This window comes from Triturus cristatus, chromosome 9 (assembly GCF_964204655.1).
Source record: "Triturus cristatus chromosome 9, aTriCri1.1, whole genome shotgun sequence".
Lineage (NCBI taxonomy): Eukaryota > Metazoa > Chordata > Amphibia > Caudata > Salamandridae > Triturus > Triturus cristatus.
In genome coordinates this window covers 995,135,460-995,159,559 of record NC_140592.1, presented here as the reverse complement: position 1 = coordinate 995,159,559, position 24,100 = coordinate 995,135,460, and the positions used below count along the sequence as shown (strand labels likewise).

General features: G+C 42.7%; 1 protein-coding gene across 1 annotated transcript in view; it reads left to right on the top strand.

Annotated features, from left to right (window-relative positions):
* The window catches only part of TSHR (thyroid stimulating hormone receptor), a 632,465-nt gene that overhangs the window by 243,605 nt on the left and 364,760 nt on the right, over positions 1–24,100 (top strand). The window contains exon 3 of the mRNA XM_085626611.1: positions 23,896–23,967. Within this exon, the coding sequence (XP_085482737.1) occupies positions 23,896–23,967 (72 nt within the window). The remainder of the gene's footprint in view (positions 1–23,895; positions 23,968–24,100) is intronic.

Here is a 24,100-nt window from a genome sequence, read left to right as displayed (position 1 = left end):
TCCACCCAATAGCCCCACAAACCTAGCAACCCACACCTAATGTGTAACTTAAAAGTATAATTATTACGCAACTTGCATAGTTAATTATCAGTGCATTAATTAGTAATCAATTCAAATTGAAATGCTTATTAATTATAGTTAACTCCTCACCCTATACTGCTACAAACCTAGAAACCAGCTTCAACTCTATAAATTACTATTAGCAATTAAATCAAAAATGTCAAGTCGCTAAAAATTCCAAACTATATTTCAAATATTATTAACAAATATACAAACAATAATAACATAAAATTAATGTATGAACTAAAACACATAAAGATATTTTAAAAAGGATATTTTTACACCTAGATTATTGAAAACAATATTAACAACAACGATATTACTGACACCCATATTACATACCTGAAAAATCAATATCCTTGACCAAGATATTTCTGCATCACGATATTTTTGTATCACAAAATAAATTTTCCCAATCATTCTAGAACTCAATATTTTTTCCACATACCTTACATGGCTCCAAAATAAAAAATCCCTCTGAAGCAATCTTTGTTTGTGAAAAGGTAAAGGATGACAATGCAGGGGATGCTATCTTGGATTGGGCTTTATTTGAACCCATAACTCCTTCTCTGAAATTCTGGGAAGGAGGAAACTTGAGAGAATGGAGGCTCCTATGGCATACTCCAGGAGCATCTCTCCCCAGGTCGTAGCAAGAAGAATAACTAAACCGTCGTATCAGCCTCTGCAAAGTGGGTGTTGGCATGCGATGCAGCGCCCTGTGGGTGCATAGCCCGTTTTCCCTGCTGGCATCCCGCAGTGTGTCTGCCTGCCTGATAAGAGCTCAGGCCTTGAGACCAGGCGGGATATGAGTGGCAGTGTCACAGACGTCTGCAACATTTCTTTACAAGTTTGGCCAGCCAATCAAAGCACAAGCTCCTCGGGTGTTTGCTGGAGCCTTATTGCTACCTCAGCAGTGAGGCCGCTGATGGGGAAAAAAAATCTCCTTGGCCGATCAGACTGCACTATTATTTTAAGTTGCATGATAGTGGGACTCTTGTGAGCCTCCCGCGAACCCAGCCATCCATATATACAACGTTTTTTAACCTTAATGTCTCAAAAACTATTGAACGGGTTTACACCAAATCACAAAAAGCACACTTTTAAGGACCAAAATCTAGCTTTCTGCTGATTTTTGTGTAATTCCATTTATCAATTTTTGCTGTATTGCTGTTCACACCCTTTTTTTTTCGTCTGTCACTTGACGGATCACCCCAAAACTTTCCAGGAAGGAGTTGAGGTTGATGAACTTTTTGGGGAAAGTTTTGTGAAAATTCGTCAGATGGCACCGAAGTTATTAGCAAACCAAAAAACGTTATTCCTATGGTAGCTAGGTCCTAGCTATAACTGCACATTGGCTTCTATGCATGTGAACTTTTAACCTCACCTAGGATTATTTGTTCTGTTGGACCTGCTGTAAAGCTCCCTTACTCTCTGATACTCATCTGGAGCTGGGTCAAGCTATACAAAACTGCAAATACATACGTTAATAAATAAAATGATCCACAAAGTTATGGATCCTTCAAAACTGTTTTAAAAGACTGATGTACGTTTGGGGCTGGCTTTAGGTGATTTAGGTCTGAGGCTGGTTTGAATGGAGGCATTTTCCTTCTGCTTGAACTCTGTCAGCAAGAGTAAAGGTTTTTCACTTCATGAAGAGAGTAGGATCCTGTTGGGGTGCAAACGAAGTGTCCTTCTGACATACATGGGACCTCAGAAGCAGGAGATTAATAAAGTAAATGAAGCGACTCATGCAGCTTCCTCATTGCTGTCGTTAGTGCCTTGGCAGAAATTCTTTCCATGTCTCTGTTCTTTAATTCCATTTCTTTGACTTTACACCTGGCAGATACCTGCATACTGTGGCTGGAGGAAGGATAAAAATAAAACACACACGCACAGGCACACTCACACTCACTCTTATCCAGAATCCACTTATCCACACACAAACACAAGCTAACAGCCACATGGAGTACAGCAAAAACTTTTCTTCCTCACTTAACATAGTATGGGGCAGATTTACACGCCCTTTGTGACACGTTTGCGCCGCTGTTGCGTCACTTTTTGTGACACAGCAGCGGCATAAACAATGCACCACTTTGCGGCCAATTTACAACGTGAAGCATCTCAGGAGATGCGTCCCCTTGTAAAGCCCTGCGCCACATTATATCTGCGTCAAGTATGATGTATGCAGGGTGGGTGTTCCCACGCAGGAAAGCCTCGTAGAATTAACGCAGTGAAATTTACAAGATTTCACTGTGCCACTTTTAGGATGCCACTGCATCAAAAACCTATGCCTGTTTGGAGCAGGCGTAAGGAGTGACACAGTGTATTAGGAATAGGCCTCTACATGCATTTCTAGAGTTGCGTCGTGCTTGCCACACGACTACAGCAATGTGTTACTTTTGCTCAGACATATGCGTCAATATTTCTGCCGCATCTGTCAATCCTTACGCCATGGTGCGCCGTATTGTAAATACGGCGCATCCATGGTGGCGCAAGGGTTTCGCACGCAGGTGCAGGGAAACTGACGCATCTATAAGGATGTCAGTTTCTTGTTAATAAACCCCTTAATATCTTGCACACTTAACATTTTTGCTGAGATTAAACGAGCTACAGAATCGGTGGCAGAGGTCAGTGTCCACCCCTTGCACTGGGCTAGTTTCCTGAGACACATTTGATACATGTTTTTTACGATCACATTTTTCTGCCAAGGTTCAAATGGAGGCGGGTTGTTTACAGTAGCGTAGCAAGGATGCTCTGGACCCTGGTACCAGCAGTGAGCGAACTACAGCAATTACGTTTCATCCATTGCCCTTCGCCAGGAGGAGAGAGCTTTTCTAAACAATGGCGGGCTGTCACGTGATAAGAGCCACCATTTCCTGCTATTGTGCACTTGAATTCGGTAGGAATGAACGGACCTTGAATGGCAGAGATCTGCACATGCTCAGAGCCTCTTTATGGCAGAAAAAATTCATTTCAGAGTTTTTTTTGCTCAAATGACACATAGGCGTTATGCCGTGCGCCTACTCTTTGTCCTTCTGTTGCCATGAACGTCTGTCATTGATGGCAGATATTTGTTATACTGAATATTTTAGTAGATGGTAAATAAAGTAACAACCACCTTGCTCTAATTTTATAGATTTTATGCAGAACAGAAAATCGGCCATTCCTCCTTCTAATCAGACAGCTAAACAAGCATTGCCAATGTCAATAGGTCTGGCTTTGAAGGAATGTTGTACGGTAATGTGAAGCATTACAAGTAAATAGCATGGGAATGGATTTTAATTTGCGTAGAAGCAAAAGATTGTAGAGCAATATTGATGTAGGCAAAAAGTTCAGGTGACAGCTGCAAAGTCAAGCCAGAAGTAAAAATCCATGTAGGTTAATGACAGCCCTCCTCACTAATTGTCTGGTGACAGCAGTTCTGTCAAGCCAGACCATAAAAAGAGGCCCACACTTGCAAATCAGGGCCCTTTTAAACTTCTGGGGTCAAAATGTATTGGTATTTTGGAAACTATGGGAGACTGAATGCATATCGGAGACACCAACAGTAACAAGCATTTGGAATGCAATAGGTCTCGCATTTGCGAGAGTTTGAGCTATTGGCATTGCTTACGTGAAGCAAGGCTGGCAGTAAAAGAAGCGCAGTTACTTACTTTCAGCCTGGTTTCTCATAAGCAACGACTATAAGTACAAAATGCGTGTTTACGCACCACTTGCAGGTTTTCAAAACACATAAATAAAAGGCATTGTCATTTACAATGCCGATAGCTCAAAGTCTCTCAAATGCGAGACCAAATGCATGTTTAATTACTAATCGTATAATAGACAACAATATTGTTCATCAGTGGATTCTTTTTCTGTGATTTGTTTTAGGTTTCTTAATAATATAGTTTAAAAAGTTCCCATAATTTGCCTATCCCTTTCCCCAAACCCGATTGGACACAAGGCACGAGTCATGGCCTTCGGCCAGGATCTTCTCCCAGTACTGCAGCATGTGCTTGCTAGCCTCTGCCTATGGCCACACCAACAGTAGCGGTTCGTGGAGGGAGTTCCATGGGGCGGTGAGGCGGGGCGGGGGAGGGGCAGGGTGGGGAAATGTAAACACCGGAATATGGATGAATGGAGGTAAGTAGACATTTAAATTAATAAAACAAATTCCTTTGCGCGCGCTGCATCGCAAAATGCGATGCAGCGCGCGCAACTAAATTCGTTTTATTAATTTAAATGTGTACTTACCTCCGTTCATCCATATTCTGGTGTTTACATTTCCCCACCCTGCCCCTCCCCCACCCCACCTCACCGCCCCACGGAACTCCCTCCACGAACCGCTACTGCAGACCAAGCAGTACTGAGCTTAGGGTATAGCTCTCAGCCACTTCCTATACCCAGTATGCATTATTAAGTACTTACTGGGCATATCTCTGGGCACAGGGCGTAAAGCACAGACAATAGACTCTGCCCTCATTGCTCAGTGATTAATATGCACAGCCTGCAGCCATGGCCACTGATAATGGCCACAGGGTGTGGTATTCAACCATGCCATAGGCGCAGTATCAGAGACCTTCGTGTTTGCTGAACATTGCTGCGCCCTGCAGCATGCCCAGTGAGTACTGTGCATAGAGCTTGTCCTGAGGCTCTATAACATGTCCAGTACTGATTCCTTCACTACCTGATGGACATAGTCTGAGATCATACCTAGCATGTAGTTTTAGGGCCTCCCCACATCTTTTTTTTCCTATGACCAATCCCTGCAAGCCTTCCAAGCTCAGATTTATGTACATGTGTACTTTTTTATTGTCTATCAAATGGGACTTAAGTTATTAGAAGTGTTTACTTTATGCCGATGATTGCAGGTGTGGGCCGTGACACTTATTTTTAGGTACTTATGTTTCAGCACAAAAGCTAGAGAGAGAAAGACAGAACATGTAAAAAGGATGAAGAGAAAAATAGGAAAGCCTTGGCAAAGGGAGAAGGCTGTGAAAAATAGGGATATGGAACAAAATGGAATAAAAACTAGGCTCCCTCAATATTCATGAGATATAAAGACGGTATTAAATATAAAGCGTGACTCAACCATAGGTACAGAGATTATGTCACTGCCTCTAAAACACACAGAGGTCGAACATATTTAAAATTCTCGGCATAATCAGTATATATACATACAACATTTGGGGAATACAGGCTCAGAATAAAGCCCTGGCGTTTTGTGATCAGTGAGAGGCTGCTGCTTACGTCACATGAGTTATGGCCCTCTGGCCTCACTAAAGAATAGCCCAGGTTTGTGTGGGTCACCTCTGGGCCTCATTGTGTCACGTGTCTTTTCTTAAAGTCAATGCAAGCAACTGAAAAGCGCCGCTTACACTGGTGTGCTTACAAATAGTGCCTGCTGTGTAATAACCAGAATTTAGTTTGTGCGAGGGTTGGGGTAATCTTGTTTTGCGTGGCCGAGGACCAAAGTGTTTTCCACTCCTGGTCCTTTAGTGGGTGGTGTAGTTGTTTGTCCCAGTATTCGGTTGTTTTTTTGTTGAGTTTGGTGCTATTTGGGCGTAGGAGCTTGTAAATTTGCTAGACTTGGTGACCTAGTTTATTGATGTTAGTAACTAAGCGGAAGATCGAGGGTTGGGTGCTGGTTAGTTTTAATGATAAGGAGCTAATGGACTTACTACTGACCGCGGCTGTCAAACTGGTGCTAACCAACTGGAAAGGCTCTAGCAAAACCAGCTACCAGGGATGGCTGAACTGGATTACTCACCTCAGAGGAGCGAACAGCTTAGCGCTACAGTGCTCCCCATGGAAGGCATCGTCCAGGGGGCTATGGGAGACTCTGGACAGGTCCCTAGACCCATACAAGCCCCCATACACAAGAGGCCCTAAAATCACTGCTACGGGGGAGGCTCTGTTAAGTCCTTTCAAGAATCCTGAGTCGGGGACAATTGATATGCGGTTTGACCTATGGGCCTCTAGGGGTCGTGCCGTGAATGTATACCTCTCTATTGGGCTATCCTATCTCTTTCGCCTTTCCTTCCCTACTTTGCTGTCCTTTTCCGACCTGTATAACCTCCTTCTTGCAAACCATACCAGCTCATGGGTAAGCACTGCCATAGCATTGTACTAACGTCCAGGGCCAGTTTCAGGTGCTGCCGCCAATCGGCTTGATGATTGCATACACTATATAAAAATGTTAATAAAAACAAATTAAAAAAAAAAAAAATGCCTGCTACCCGTTACTGCTTTGTAGTGCTTTGGAAAACAAATATTGCGATTACCCATGCTCATATTTTTAGCATTTTGTTGGGCACACGTGAAATGGAAATGCCTTCTGTTGTTTTAAAAGTAAACAGGCGTTGTAACCTATTTCTGTACTCATGTTATCTAGCTCTAAAGGATGAAAGGCTGAGATCTATTAAACCACTGAACTTTCTGCAGCCCATGGTCTGCGGAATCAAATGAGTAGTTCGTCCCTGAAATAATTAAGGTGGGGAAACAAGTGCAAATGGCAAATGATTTTATTAGTAAAACAGCTAACCACTGGTCCCGAAGATGGCAGAATTTATTAGGTATGTGTAAGTAATGTTAGAAAGCACTATCTATCGACCGTGCAGCTTTGAAGCACCATCTCCTTATTTGACCCTTTTGTACTTCAGAGGGACTGTACTGTCAGACAACTAAAGTGAAATTTCCCAACCAACAATGTCATGTTGTCCTTTATTTCTAGAGCCTCTTTCATCAGACATGATCTCTTGGTGCACTTGTACAGAAGTTTCAAAATATGATCCCAAACGAAATAAGGTTTAGGGGCCGATTCCAATCTCGTTGGGAAAGCCCTCCGTCCGAGTCGGATCCAGAGGGTTTTCCGGCTGAGCCGTGCCCCTGGAGTCCAACCGAGCGAGTACGATGCAGCCGTATGCTGACAGACTCGGGTCGCTCGGACTCCCATTGAAGTCAATGGGAGCCGGTCATACGACGCGTACACGGGCTGCCATTGACTGAATGGGTATGTTGCGAACAAGGGCGCCCCCTGTAGTGTGTACGCGTTGGTGCCATCCGCACCGTACATGCATGTGTAGGGGGCCCCTTGTGTCCCCCATGTGATCGGCTCGTAAGGCTACAGGTGAAGGCGGGTCCAGCGCGGACCCCCGAAGACCTGCTTCCCGGAGCGTTTAAATGTTGGACGCTCCAACTCGATCCGGCGGTCTGAATCGTGCATCGTACTGGCTTGGTTGTAAATCGCCTCCATTGCATGGCACGGTTTGCTTACGTACGGAGCGGTTCGGACCCAGAAACAATTCGGTCGGCGAATTTCGCGTTGCTCGCATCGTACTTGCTCGCTCGTACAGCTGTACGAGTCAGACGGAAAACACGCGTACGGCTCGTACTTTTTTAGGCCGGATCGCATTCGGAGCCCTTCTGAGCAAGATCGGAATCGGCCCCTAAGTGTTAGAATATGACATTCGAGAGTTCGGAGTCCGATCCTCAAAGTGTGTTTTTACCTCTCATATGTATAATTGTGGGGGCTTCGTCGATCGTTTGAACTCCACGCCCCCTCCTGAAGTATCGGGGCAGAATATGTTTAACTCTGACGGGCCTCACTCACCTTAAATCTATTTGAAGTCGATACATAAAGTATTTTTGTAGCCTGTAATATTAACGCATGCTGTTTGCAGCGCAATGAAAAGACAAAACTGTAGCAAGCGCTATATGAAATGGAAATTATTTTAGTAAGGCAGAGTTACGTACGTAGCACAGACATAATGTTTAGTAACTATTCTGTCTGCATCGGGAATGGATGGTGGGGCAGACGAACCGTAGAGTTACTTGTGCATGTTCTTACACTGGTAGTTTCTTTTATCCCCTCCTGTTTTGTCAAAGCCGACCAGAAGATGCTGACGACTCCGGTCGGCGCTGGCAGAGAAAACGCAGTCGCATCACATACCAGAGAACAGTCTGTGTACTTAGCAAGCAGTGTTGTGGGAGGGGGTTACAAAGATGGGTGAAGATTCCATGCTGGGAAAAGTGGAGTGGCTTGAAGCAAAAACAATGCAAAGTACATTCAAATAATTGAAACAGCGACGGGGCACTCGGAACGGCCAACACTGACCTACAGACTCCAGCATGGCGACAGCAGAGAGAGCGGTGAGGGCACTGCAGGAGGAAGGAGAGGGGGTGGGGTCAAAATGGGCTGGTGAGGCGGGCCCTTAGCACGTCACTCAGTAAAGCCCAATGTGCTTGAATGTAGAGTAATTATACAGGAACAGGAGTGGCCAGAATTAACACAATCTTGTGACGTTATTTATATCATTGGGCATGCCGTGCAGCCACCATTACAAATCATAATTCTAGCAATTTTCTCAACAGATTGACACAATGCGTGGAAATTTATGTAGATAATTGTGGTCATAATTCTCTTTTCATGGTGGCAGGGGGTGGAAACAAGCACCCTCTCACACAGCAAATGTAATGAGAGAAGAACATGATTGACAGCCTTGCAGGAAACAAAGAAAAAAATAGTCCCCCAAGAACACATAAAAGAGCCATAGTGGAATGAAACAGTACTTAGTCCCTACTGCATGGGAGGAACAGAAGGGCAAAAGAAGGAACAAGGAGGCAGGGCTGACCAATAGCAAGCAAGTATTTCTAAAGGACACTGAAACAAGCAAATCAAAAGCAGGGGGATGGCTTTAAGCCAACATGGGAAATTACAACAGGTCTTGAAAGTTCGACCTAAAAACCAGCCTACCAGACCATAAATCAGACCCACAAACAGCCAAAAAAACAACCCACGCCCTGATATGTCAGACCAGCCCCATGGGCACTGCTAGATTACCCTATAGGTCAGTCTGACCCCAATTTTAGAGAACACTATATTGCTAAACAATATTAAAATACGTTTAATAATGACACCACCTTGAATAAACTAATAGGTTCATGGAGTTTGCTACCTAAAAGTTCAACGGAAGTAACTTCTGACGGAGGCTGAGTGGCCTATAGAATAAATGGGCGCTGACGTTTCCAATTTGGCTCTAACCCCGACGATCTTCAGACACGATGATTTTTGACAAATTGACTAATATCCCTAGCGATAACCCTTGAATTATTAAGGCTGGATACTGGTATTGATAACCCACATTTCGGTAACCCTTCTGCTTTTAGAAAGCTGTTCTTTCACCCTAGAACTATTGAAGGATACATTCGCGGCTACTTTGGGATCTAGATTGAGATTAGGAGACATTTGTTTTAAAAGTATCCACCCCGCCATACTACATTGTACCACTCTGGACAAGTCACTTTATCTCCTAGACTTCAGTTCCTCTTCCTCTAAATGCTAGGTGAGATTAGGAGCTGTTAAAAATTGGCCATTTGCTTGCATTCATAAGTATTTGACTTGGTAACCTGTTGCATATGAACAAAGAGGATGGCTGCAAATGTTGCTTCTGCACATTGACCGTTTCAGATTCTTTATTAACATACGTTAATGTATTTAGGGCCCTGCATTTTGATCGGATGATGCAAGTATAATTGTCTTTTGAAGTGCGCTCTTGACAGTAACGCGTTCCACTTCAAGATGAAATAAAATTACCCAGATGCAGGAGCAGTATTAATGAATAACTACTATCCACAACCCACCCAAACATAAGAGCCCAATTGCTCCTCAGGATCTTATTACCCCTCCGTTGAAACCCTCACAGGGTTTAAGATGTCACCAAGTGGGTAAGTGCCCTGCATTCACTCAAGCACTGCAATGCTGCACAGGGCTACACACGCCACACTGGCAACCTACCACACCGCGCTCAGTGCCAAGCCGCCCCCAGTGTTTTCATCTCCTTGCACACCATGTCCCTGTAGAGTCTAGCGCAACTGAGGTTTCAAATAGCTGCAACCCATCCTGTCCAGTGTTTATTTAGACTGCCCTCAGCTGTGCCCGCTTATTTTGTTCGCGAACAGGAGGCGGCTGGGACACATCATGCACACAAAAAACCTTCAACAGATGCTAAAATGTCAGCTTTAATCATGGAACTCTTTAACTTCTCAAATCCACATAATCTTGTGAGATAAAAGAATAATAATCACAGTTTCCTTTTATTCGTATTCAACCTTACACCATGTTGGCAAATGTGACAGAACCTCGCCCTAACTGGCTCATTCCTTGCTGAGCCTTGCAGCTTCTTGGTATTTTTTGTTTTGGCCATAACCAGGTTTCATCACTTTGCAAAGATGTTCAAAGTTCCCAGCAAGCTCCTGGCCACTGCTGATGTTTCTCACAATGGGCTACATTTTCTGGAGTGAACCTGCCTTTTTCTCGAATTAGAGTGTGGAGACGAGAAGCAGTATGTATGCCCTTTTGTTTTCCCCCATTATCTGTCACAAACTTTACTAACTCACATTTTAACTGTGATTTAATTAAACCCAGCCTTCATGGATGTTGGGTTGGATTCCTTGTCTTCCCAAACATTCATTACTATATTTGCAATAATAAGGCTAATGCGAAAAACTGAAACCATAGTCAGTTGTTGATTGGGATTATATGCATTTGCTGATTAAGTCACACTATTGGTTGTCTTTAGCATGAGAACAAGAGACAAGTGAGGCTGGCGGTTGGCTTGAGACCGAAAGGCCTGTCAAGAAGCCACATTGCCCAGTTTCTGTACGTCTTCTCCCTTCCCCATTTTTCTTTCACTTGTTCTCTCAAAGTTGTGATATTGCAGAGGTTCAGGGAAGTTGTTGGGTTCTCGCTGGGTTCATATACTACATTTGGCATATCCAAATAACTGCAGAACACAGTCCAGAGAGCTGTGAGCCATCCAGAGGGATTCTCATGGGCAGCCACTTGCCAAAGACAATGGTCCTCACGTGTGTAACCTTTTATCCAATGATAATATACACCAATCTGTTAGGACTAGTCTGATTAGAATTATCGTTAAATCTAATTGATGTTGTTTCAAAAATAGTGGTTTGGATCACCTCCCATTATGTGTTGTGCAACAATAATGGTTCAATAGTATTGCTGTATGTGAAGTAACTGAGATTTTACTTCTGAGGAGGTAATTTACACCTTGCTGGTGTTGCCCTCTAACCTTTTCCAGGCCTCCACACCTAGACAAAGGACCCACCCTGTATTTTGATCTCCCCACATCCCTGGTGGGAATCTCACTGCTTACCTGGCAGACATTTGAATGGCAGAAGCAATGTAGGCAGAGCAGTTCTGCAAACATTTATATTTTTTTTAAACAATTGCCAAAGCGGATCTTTTCCCCCATTGTTAAAGTCATTCATTGATGTCTCCGACTGGAATTCCATGCCTTTCATTAGAAACCCTGTGCTTCCCCCATGCCTAATTACTTACTTAAAACTTGTTGATACAAAAATACAAAATAATCAGGGTTTTATACTTTATTTCATTATTGGACTTGGCCCTCTCTGCAGAATCACCACCAAACGTTTTGCCTTCTCCCCTCCTGTTTTCTGAATTCCTTTTTTGTTGGCTTTAGGACTCTGTGCACTTTACCATTTCTAACTAATGTGTGTTATCTCTCCTTTAAACATGGTAAAATTGGCTTAAACCCAGTTGGCACATTTAATTTACATATAAGAGCCTAGTAAAGTGAAGTGCTTCTACATGTGACCAGAGACTGTAAATTAAATGCTTCTAGCGGGCCTGTATGTGCGTGTTGTGCCATTCACTTGAATAACCCTTTAAAATATGTATCAGGCCTGCCATGCCATTGCAGCCTGTGTTCAGTATTAAATGGCAAATTACCTTAGCCTCTCTTTTTGATGTTTTTAGGTTACCCCTATGTTAAGCCTCAAACAGCCTCAAACAGGGTGGGTTGTATCTAAAAGGTAGGACATGTATTTTTAAGCTTTACATGTCCTGGTAGGGAAAACGACCAAATTTGTTTTTCACTATAGTGAGGCCTACCTCCCCCATTGGATAACATTGGGGTATCGTATTACATTTAATAAATGCTAACTTTTGAATGGGAATAGCTAGAAATATCATGTTTTGTCTCAAAAGAATTGTAATTCTAAATCATCTTCAATGGAAAATTCTGATTTTAATTCACAATTCTAAAAATGTCACTTTTAGCATGTTGGCATTTTCTTTTCTTCACGATTCAGTGCCTGTAGCCTATGTCCTTGGTCACATGACTGTAAATAGTTGACAGTTGGCCTTTGTGTATTGCTCCCTGACAGTGTGACAAAGGTGTTGGCAGGATAGGCCATCCTGCCAGGATGGGTGGTATGAAGCTGTTCCCTGCCCCACTTACATTTCAAAGGGCTGCCTCCAGCACACTCACAAAAGTACTTGACACTAGCCTTCTGTCACCCTTGGACCTAGCCAGGGTAAGGAAGGAAGTCTCCAAAACCAGATGGAGTGATAGCCTAGACATTTCTCCCACTTCAAAAGATGGCACCAGGTATAAATATTGGATCCTCAGACCAACACTTCAGTACACTCTTCGGCCTGCTGGAGACTCCCCAGAAGGTCCGCCAATGACTTCAAAGGACTGCTCTACTGGTTGAGGCCTGCTTTGTACTTCAGAGGAATGCTCTGCTGCTACCAGAGGACTGCCTTGCTGATTTAAGCCTGTCTCGTGCCCTCAGAGGACTGCTTCTGTTGGAGAACTGCAGACTCAGAGGACTGCCCTGCTGCTTTAAGCCTACCTTATACCCTCAGAGGACTACCCTGCCAGTGGAGGCATGCCTTGCTGCTTAATCACAGGTTCACCAGAGTGACTTTAAGGGATGTTGGCTGTTTTAATGTGGGATCTGCAATGATTTTAACATGCTGCAGAGACCTTGAGACCTCTGTCTGGGGTGATTTCTGACCCCCCACAAGTGGTGCCCAAACAGTCCTGGACCCTTGGAAGTGGGGCTAAAAGTGCTCCTTCTGCCAAAACCTACCACCAAATAATGGCCTGAGGACCGACAGGAGATCAGGACCTTCCTGCTCTCCAATCCGCCCTAGGCACATTGCCAGTCAGCCACACTTTTGGGTTGCTTCCGCTATGTTCTCTGCAGCAGCAAATCCTGTTCAGATTCAGTGAGAATTCATGCATAAATCAGCTTGTACAAATATACTTAAAACTAATTTCTGAGTATCCATTTTACTTCAGTTTTATTAGGTAAGTCTAGAGTCATGGAATATTTTGCTTTATAAATGTGTTTGCTGTAGAAGCAGTCACATTAATGCAGTGCTATAGGCAGTGAATAGTGATGAATTGATCTTGCAGTAATGTCAGCTAGTTTATTTAACAGGATTATTATTTTGACCTAATTCTCTTTAGGACCCATTGTTGATCTTTAGGAGATGGTAATCTAGCATCTATCGGTCTATGCCTAATGATCTAGTCTCATGCAGATTTATCAATAGATCTTCCTTTGACCGAAAATCAGCATTTAAAGAAGAAACTAGCATTCTCAAACTAACATTTCCAGTTCCACCCTGTCAGGGCATTGAAGTAGCATTGATGGGAGGATATTAAAACTATTACTCATTTTGATAGAGTAGTGGTATGCTTGCTATCTGACCATTCATTTGCTTCTGACAAAGTTCATCACCTTTCGCAGAGTTTTCACAACATAAGAATCCATAAACTGTCCCGTTTTAAATCACTGCGTTCCCAGTAGCGTAGCTAGACTTTGTGTTGTCTGAGGTTGTCCCTGCGTTTGCTGCCTGTGGTGGCCGCATGTAAGAGGGCAGGGGTAGAGGTGCCGGCAATTCCTGTGATGGCTGCAGGTAAGGACGGGGGAGGCTGCCGCCCCCATAACTCCAGGGTGGACCACCCTCCCGCCCCCTGTGCTACACCACTGTGCGTTCCTCAAAAGCAGATTCCTGATCAACTTACTTCCTTTCATCTTGACAGGTGCGTAACACAGGGCTATGTATATTGTAGTACATTTTAGACTATTTCGATAGACTGTATTAAATTCCTATTGAAATAAAGTACCCCGTATAAGGAGGCAATGTGCAGAAATATGTTTCTTGGGCTGCATGTGGCAAAATTGACACAGATTTGTGTGTTCAGTAACATGCACAACTATATACTAGCCTGCACCTCCCGTTAACAGGTGGTGGACCATTTTCACAGTAGAAAGCTGTTATTCTAGGGAGCAAGGCAAAAACAGTATCTCTAACTTCAAACAACTCACCAGATTCAGTGGCAGTTAGTTGTCCCTGGATAAGGCAAGCACATCTGCATGATTACCAGCAGTAAGATAGTTTAAGGAGCTGAGCCCCTTTTGCTCTGGTCTGTCTGTAACATAAAGATTACATGCTTTCATACTGGGGCTTCTGGCTCGGCCTTTTATATCCAAAAGCACAAGTACCATTAGAGTTGGGGAATAACATCATAGCATTTTCTTTAATACTCGACTATGTGTCCTCACCATGCTTGCTCTAACATCGTGTCCTTTTCTCGCATCTCACACTCTAATCTCTCCCCTCCACATCTGTTTTGCAGTAATTTTTTAAATAGAAGTGAATTGCATCTTCTGCTTGGAATGTAATTTAACCATCAAGTTGCGCAGGGCACTCCCGCATCCCTGCATTCGGTGTGCCTCAGTGCTCAAGTAAGCCAGCTAGTAGAGACAGGCACTCCGTTTACTGTGTGTAGACATGCAGCATGCTCTATGACAAATATCAACAATTCTTAGGGCCTGATTTAGATCTTGACGGATGGGTTACTCCATCACATCCTGTCTGCTGAAATATAAATCCCATAGGATATTAAAGGATTTATATTTAGGGGGAAGGGATATCCATCACCGTTGTGACAGAGTAACCAATCCGCCAAGATCTAAATCAGGTCCTTAGTCTATAAAACCCTGCAAACAGGTTCATTTTTGTCTAGGGTGGAACGTGGTTACAGTATGTAAATTGTGAACTGTGATTTTGTCCTGAGGTTTCATTTATACAGAGCCTCAAAGGTCATGTCCAGTAGTGTTTTACTAAAGCCCATAAACAGAATACAAGAGTCTCTTGTACATGAAGACTAAAACAGAATTATTATTAGTTTTTTAAACATCTTTTTGTTGACAATGTCCCGCTTAAGACAGACCCCAAAGTCAGGGACCTGTACAAAACTTTATGTAAAATCAATATGTAACAGCAATAATGTTATAGAAGATCCATAAGATATGTGTATAGTCCGTTCCAATATCTCAGTCCCCTGGAGACCCTTTGTGAATGTAAAAAAAAAAAACTTGGTTAAGAGGCGGCAGTGGTCACTGGACCACTGCGTCTCCTTATACAAATAAAGAGTTAAAAAATCTTTTTTTTTAAACTCATTCCGTTGCATTAAAAAAAGTGCTTTAATTTGGAGCAATCACAGAGATGGTGGTCTACTGACCTCAGCAGGCCACCATCTCTACGATGGCATTGATTCCTCGAGGGTCGCAAATTGCGACCTATTTCATTAATATTCATGAGATAGGTTTATTTGTGACCAACTTAGCATTGCTCTTGTGGGATAAGCTGGCAGAAGGATGTGGCGGTTTGTGACATAGTAGCCGGCCTCAGGGTTGTAGGCGCCCACTTGTGTATGTCAACACGTGTTATCAGATGTTAAATAAATTATTAATAATAAAAAAAAACTTAGCATTGCTCATTTAAAAATAAAAGATTCAGTTGAATTGGATTTTTAAAGTGGGGCTAATCACCCGTGAGGGTATCCAGGCACCAATGACACTGCTGTGGGGGGCGGAGGGGGTGTCAGATGAACAGCCAGGTCTTGAGTCCTTTCCTGAATCCCAGCAGTGAGGAAGAGATCCGGAGGTGAAGTGGTAGTTGGTTCCAGCACTTTGTGGTGAGGTAGGAGAAGGAATGTCCTCCACTCTTTCTGCAGCGGATGCGGGAGTGTGAGCGAGGAAAAGGGAGGTTGAGCGCATGTGTCTGGAGGGTTGGTGGAAGTTCAGGTGGTGGTTGATGTATGCTGGTCCTTGGTTGTGTAGGACTTTGAAGGTATGAGTCAACATCTTGAACTGACATCTGTTCTGAATGGGGAGCCAGCAAAGTTCCTCGAGGTGGGGGGTGATGTGAGTCTGCTTGGGGAGGTCTAGGATGAGTCTGGCTGTATGGTCTGCAGTCTCTTGAGGAGGTGTGAGGCGATTCCTATGTAAAGTGTGTTGCCGCAGTCGGCTGGTGACAAGGCTTGGGTGACGGTCCATTCGGCGTTGATGGGCAGCCACTTGAAGATCTTACCTGAGCATGTGAAGGGTGAGGAAACAGGCAGATGAGACAGTGTTGATCTGTCTTTTCATGGTCAGATTTACTGTCCAGGGTGATGCTAAGGTTGGGGTGGGTTGGTGTCTGTGAGGGTCCTAGTTCGGAAGGCCACCAGGCATTACTCCACAGGGAGGGGTTGTCCTTGAAAATCAGCATTTCTGCCTTGTCTGTTTTGAGCTTGAGGCAGTTGTCTTTCATTCAGTCAATGATGCACATCGTGCACTTGCAGAAGTTGTTCAGCGTGGAAGAGGGGCACTCTGATAGCGAGAGGCTGTCATCGGCATAATTTAGTGTAAGAAATTGGGTTACTGGTTTAGGGGGTGAAACCCTACTCAAGCAGCAACCACAATCCTTGTCAGGGTGAAGTCACAAGCAAACCCCAAATTAACCTGTGCTAAATCCTCTGGAAGCTTGCCATAGAGCGGGCAGGCTTAACTTAGAGGCAATATGTTAAATCTTTATGCAGCACTTCATACAGCAATAAAGTGAAAACACCACACAAGAACAATCTCACATCAAATTAGAAAAATAGTGTAAGTTTTAATAAATAACCAAAATGGAAACAATCCAATCAGTAGAACCATATTATGCCAGTTTAAAGATTTAAGTGAATATAGCACCAAAAAGCACAATGTGCCAACTGTGGTTATCTTATTGTTCCAGACTGGGACAAAGTGACAAGTTCAGGCCGACTGTGATGGAGTGCAAGCCAGCTACAGGGACCCAGTTAGGCTGCTTAACAAGAGTGCCTTGAATCCTGATTGCAGAGTTATTATTATTATTGATTGTTCTTTGTACAACCTTCTGATTTTGGTATTAAGATAATCTAGAGAAGCCTTGATGTGGTCAATAATTGTTTTGATCATCTTATTAATAGAAGAGCCAAATACTTCTGTAATATATATTTATCTGTATTATACCAGTTAAAGATGTGCCAAAATATAGCTTCAACGTTCACAATTTAGTTTTTCTGTAAATAATTTTTTGATACAATCCCAAAGACCGTGTTCCTGTTGTGACACAGAAATATAGGAATACTGTCTTGCAAAAACCCTTTGTAAAAAAAGGCTATTACTTACTAGGATTCTGCTGAGCTTTTGGTTTTGTTTGAAGGATCCTTGCTGCAGGAAGGTGGTGAGAGAGTTGAAGGGAAAGAAGTGGGGTGTGGTTGATGGAAAGAAGATTCTGGGGAAAATGTGGGGGCAACCAGTGGGTTAAGATCTCACACACACATAGAATCGGTAGATTTTTTGTGCTTGTCCGAACTTTGAGGTAGATGCATAGTGCTATAGAGGTCCAAAGGGAAGATCCGTGTTAATGAGAAGATCTTTCCCCCAAATCATTGCCCTTTGGCTCGCAGATAGACTTGAGTTTTCTAGAAGAACACCTTTAGATGCCTGGTCCAATGGTTAGCTTGCCTACGTTTCTCTACTAATTGTATTGCCAGAGAGAAGTCTTTATATGTATCACACTTCCTATTCCAAAAAACTGTATACCTCTTAGGTACTTGCTCCCTTGCCATTACCAATTTGCAGATCATTGAAAACTTTGAGAGGCTCAAGGAGTATTTACATTAAACCAGTAAACCACATCACTATGACTCCACCAGGTCTAGCCAGCAATGTTCGCTTGTCCTGACACCAATGTTGATCGATGGTATGGCCACAATTACCAAATAGTTAACTTTTTCTGTGCAAAAATAAGGAATAGTAAAATGGATCTCCTGTACACAACCCATAGCTATTTAAATGCCTCTTAATTATACATACTGGGAATCTATAAATATATCATTAGTTTACGTACCTGAGATATCAGAATAGATAGTCTATATACAGGCTGTGTTAATTCCACAGGGTTACCCAGCGGAAAATAGTACCGCTAACCAATCCTGCATCACCAACAATCACACTCCAACAATAAGTTTGCAAAATATTCCTGTTTATGTTTCTAAACTGCTGTGATCTCAGTTACTAGATGGCTCCATTAATGTTCAGGACTGATTTTACAAATGAACAATTTATTGCTTTAATCTGACTTACTGTCTCTATATTTATTTTTGTATTGAATCATTCTTTGTTAAGTATAGCACTTCGCCACTGTTCTTGGGTGGCAGTTGAGCCACAAGAACCAATATGAAATAAAGCAACTGTCAATATTTGGACAGATCTTCTGTAGAGAGAATATTTCAGCCAATCTTCAGAAGGCATAGATGGGATAATTATTCTTGAGATTCTATATGTTGAGAAAATTCTGAATTAATCTTCAATATGCATATGCATTGTATTAGAACTGATCTTTGCTACACAAACTATGGAAATTTAAATTCACTGAACGCACACTATTTATTTATCTATGCCATGGTTTTATTGCATTTTATTTTATATTTCGGTTGAAATTTTATATATATGATCATATTGTGTGAGTTGGTTGTCCTACATACTAGGGACACTTAAATTGCTTCTCAGTTTACATACTGGGTATATTTCCATGACTCGTCAGCAGACAAAAGGAAAATATAAAATTTTTGGGATAAATTTAACTGATCTTCAGTAAATTGGGAATATTTATTATCTCTGACCTCCCAGTGGTAGATGTTTAAATGTAGTCTTTTTTTTTTTTTGCTCTTTTCTTGATAACATGAAGCTAAGTTATTGAGTTATGTAGGTAATCTTGTTGAAATTTCCAGAGCATTTCCTACTGAAGGAAGAATATCAGGGAGGTTGTGGAAGACCAAAGCTTAAGTCAACTACTTTAGCTCTTGCAAGCGGTGGATGAATTTTTCCGAACCAAAGCCCTTGCATTAACCGACACAAGTGATGATGTCAGTGGCAATGGACTTTATGACATAACCAGGCACAGATATAATCATTGTAATATATATACATTAGTGCATCTCTCACACCCAGGAAATGTGGTACCAGCATCTGACATAAATGTTGAGCGCCACATTTACTAATCTCCCATGCACCGCAGGGCAGCAAGCAAGGTTGCTGCACTGCATGTGTGAAAGGGATAGAGCAGAAATTATCATTATTTACAAAGATATGTAACAATTCTACTCTCTCCTTGTGCTGCCGCACGGAGTGCTGCCTAGCCCCAATGCAGGCACTCTTTGCCCATAGTGCAAGGGGGCCTGCGTTACGGGAAGGATTGTTTTTGTGCAGGAAGGGACACCTTCTTGCACATAAACAATCCTTAAAGGCATTCTCCTCTTGCTGCAGAATGCAACACGTGTGGCGAGAGGAAATAATGAGGAGAAATAAAGATATTTATCCTCATTAGGCCGTCACTGGGGAAGATTTAGCGTTTTGACGTGTTCCCTGGTTTACTAACTTTAGTAAATTTGGGAATGTGCCAAAGTCCATGGGTGTATGCATGTTCAACCCATGGAACACCCATGGAACACCTCCCAGCTTGAAATGTAATGAAATGCAACTCTTTACAAAGCTGCGCAAAGTAGAGCAAATTGCTCCCTGCGTGGCTTTGTAAATATTACTGAAGCCTTTGAATTGTCCTTGCATTGTCTTGCATGATGCAAGGACACTGCAAAGGCTTCATATTCAGGGCCTGAGTCTTAAATACCGCCCCAGTGGAGTAAGCAATTTAAAATCTACATACAATCGGATGGCATTTCTGTAAATTATAATTTGGGCAGGATGTTTATGTCAAAAGACATTACTGTATAGGATATTTTGACTTACCACCTTCCAGAGGAGTTAATAATGGGCAATTATTATCTTTCCATTGTTATGCATCTCGAGGTGAAAGACAAGAAACACAAGGTTTAAGGTGGTAATCATTATTTTGACCGTACCATTTAATTAAATGTGATAGAGCTACTGGTTGATTTTAACAGTAAATGGAATATTTAAGAGGGTTGAATTTCTGCTGCACTCAAGAGCTGTTCAATAAATCAGACCGTTCCCACTTGTCTTCTGATTGTGCACGAAATACCATAACTTCTATCCATGACATTCATAAAAGTGATAAAGTACCCCCTGCCGTGCATTAAAAAGATATTGCAAGTCACAGAGGAGTTCAATAACCATATAGCCTTTATAAGGTTATGGAACCCCAAGGAGACTTACAATATCCTTATCATGTACGACAGGGGGTACTTTATCCCATATAATATATAGTCACAAAATCACCTTTCCCACAAACCACTTAAATCTTTGGTGGTGACTCTTTGATATGGAAGAAAAAGCATGTTTGCAAACATGAAAAATACAAATAGAGCCTCTAGTGCAAAATTAAACACATCAAAAACCTGTTAGATATTTGTTGCATGCAAAAAGATATCAGAAACAGTTCAATACATGTTTGTTTTTAAACTGCTGTAGCTCAGAATGTGTAGAAACATGCAGACATTTTTTAACTTTTCTATAATTGTCTAAGGAGTGCAAAAAATAATCATGTTCTTTATGCTAGTCACTGTAAAATAGAAATAACAGAGCAGAAGAAAGAAAATCAAGTTCCATTTTCGTTGCTTTCAACAGCTGTTCCAAGGGAGTACCAGAAAATTAAAATAGCCCCCACTTTGAACGAAAGCGCTTATGGCACAGAGCAAGCAAAGCACGTGAGCTGAACCCTCCCTAGAACAGCTTCCTTTTCTTTTCCATCCATGCATCTATCTAATCATTATTTCATCCTTATACCTGCTACACCTTTACATTCTGTCATCCATTTATTCTTTCAGTCATCATTCAAACGTTTCCCATTCTATCCATTCATCCACCCATTCATTCAATCTGCCAATAGTCCTTCAATATTTCCATCAATCCACTCTGCCATCCATCCACTTTGCCATCCATCCATCCATCCATCCATCCATCCATCCACTCTGCGCTCCATCTATTCATACACATCTATTCATACACTCTGCAGTCCATCTATCCAATCTGCCATCCATCCAATCTGCCATCCATACATCTAGACCAGGGGTCTCCAACGAGTAGCTCGGGAGCTACTGGTAGCTCGCCAGTACCTTCAAAGTAGCTCTCAGAGGTGAAGTCAAGCCCAGTATAAAATTCAGAGAGTAGGTGACTATTAAAGAAGGCAGCACTGCTCATCTCAAGACCTTTAGAGTGACAGTCACCAAAACCTATGGCATTAACTCATACTAACACTCAAACACACACTGTATCGGCTTATAGGGCCTGCCACTTGACACTCTATATCCAATCTCAATATAACTTAGCCACAAAGGGGAGATTGACCATGTTCTAGTCCCTGCTTTATCAATCACAACATGTGTGTGAACAGTGGACCATGAAAGAAGTAGGCGCAGTAATCAGTGCTGACCCACCAAAGTCTGGGACTGCAGGAGTCAGAGTGAAAATGTGACAGTTGGGTGCATGATCAGCTCAAGACCTTAGGAGAACAGGGCATGATTCAGACCAGAGAAAATTAAGAGACTCATCAGCATTTATGTGCGTTCATAATAAACACTATTGTTTCCTGAAAGCTACGCCTGGTGTCAAGCCCCAGCAAATGTGTATTCTAGCCCCCATTATAAGGGTGTTATCTCTGATATAATTGTGTCTGTTCCTGGCATAATAGTGCCAATGGCAATGGTCATCCTTTAGTATTTTGGGTATTTTTGGTCAAGTTGTGCTATACTGGCAGCCATCATTTACATACTAGGAGCATGACTGGCCTACATTTAGCTATTCCTGGAATAATAATGGTCATGACTGATATATGGTTTCTGGCTTTTCTTATGGAAAATTGAGCTTGTTTGCCCAAAGTGGAAAGTGGTATTTGATAGAAAAATGTGCATTTTCAGAAACTAAACTGATGAATGATAATTCAAGTTAAGCTGGGGAGACCTACTGTTGTACTTATGTCCTTTGTGCCGTAGGGCATGTCAAGATTTGAATGTTGCTTCATAAGTCAGGTGGAGGCATTTTATATTGATGAACGTTTTCCTGGCATTTCTGATGGTAACCGCACCTGGAGTACTTGGGTGATAACTACTGATAATCCTGCTTAGGGTGGTCATAGTGCAGTCACTGTTTTACAGCTATAAAATTGGGTAGCAGCTCAGGAAGACATTCTTTGAGCAGAAGTAGCTCTCACTACAGAAAAGGTTGGGGACCCCTGATCTAGACACTCTGCAATCTATCCATCCCTACACTCTGCCATCCATCCATTCATCTATCCATCCACTCTGCGATCCATCCATCCACTCTGCCATTCATCCATCAATGCATCCACTCTGCTATCCATCCGTCCACTCTACGATCTATCCATACATCCACTCTGCCATCCATCCTCTCTGCCATCCATTCATCCATCCATCCATCTTTCCACTCTGCCATCCATCCACACACTCTGCCATACATTGACTCATCTTTTCACCCACTCATCCATCCCTTTACTCTGCCATTCTTTCGCCTGCCCTTCCATCCATCAGCCATCCATCCATTCACCCATTCATTCATTCATGCATCCCTTTGCTTTGCCATCCTTTCACCTGTCCACCACAATCCATCCAATCATTTACTCTGCCATCCTGTCACTTGTCCAAAGGCCTAGCCATCCCTACATTTACTCTGCAACACTTCCACCAGTCCATCCACCTTTCCATTCCATCACTCACTCACTCACTCATCCAGCCACCCATTCCTTTCCTTTACCATCCTTTCACCTACTCATCCTGCTATCATTTACTCATCCTTTCGCCTACTCATTACATTATCCATATACTCATTCATCTACCCACTCATTCATCCATATTTCCTTCTTTTCACCCTTCCTTCCAATATCCCTACATTCTTTCCCTGTTCTGATCATCCTGCTTGCTCTTCTATTGATGCTGTATTCTGCTTTAACCACGTGGGTACTTAGGACGGCACCCGGCCGTCATGAGTCACGGTAGTCGTGTGCTCATGACGGCCGGGAACCGTCCGACCGTTGCCGCTCTGCCCACGCGCGGCAAATTCCCCGCCTGTGCGGGCGAAATAATTAGTGGGCGGAGTTCAGACAGCTCCCGGCCATCATGAGCACACGCCCACTGTGATTTATGACGGCCGGGAGCCGTCCTGGGTACCTGAGCGCCACGCCCAGCCCCGCCCCCCCCCCTTCGCACCGCGGAGGAATTTTCCACGCGGCGAAGGGGTTAATGATGAGCTTTTGACTGCGGAGTTGCAGACAGAAGAGACACATTAAGAACCCCATCCCCGCTGTAGCAGGCACTGTGACCTCAGAACTCGACTGCAATAACTTACTACAGTTGAGTTCTTACGTTGTTTCTTTATAATCAGCTACTGGGTGCGTCACAAGTCGCTGATTCTAAAGAAATTAAAGACAGGCGTGTATACGGGAATTGCAGAATCCCATGTATTATAAAGATATTAACAATTTGGGTGCTTACGTAGTATGTTTTATAAACCACCTCAATGAACAAGTTTTATTGATCTCGGGCAGGATGAAAGGCTGAGTCAGCCCCCTACTGGAATTCAAGCCGATAAAACATGCAGATAAAACAAAAAAATGACGTTCTTCCTATATGGATTGTATTATTTTAGCTCACTGGATGGGGTTTCTGAAAGATTCGACAACCTTTGCAATAGAATTAATATTAACTGAGATATTATTTTTTTCAGGAGATTTATGGAGACAAATCTGAAGGAGATCCCCAGTGAAGCTTTTGCAAGACTGCCGAACATTTCCCGCATGTAAGAGTTCCTTTTCTATGTTGAAAGGATGTGGAAAGGCAATAACTTGAACATGTCACTTGAAAATATAAGGTGATCAGAAATTCCCCTCTAAATGCCGGCGTTTAGATTGCTACTGTGAGTCTTGAGATCA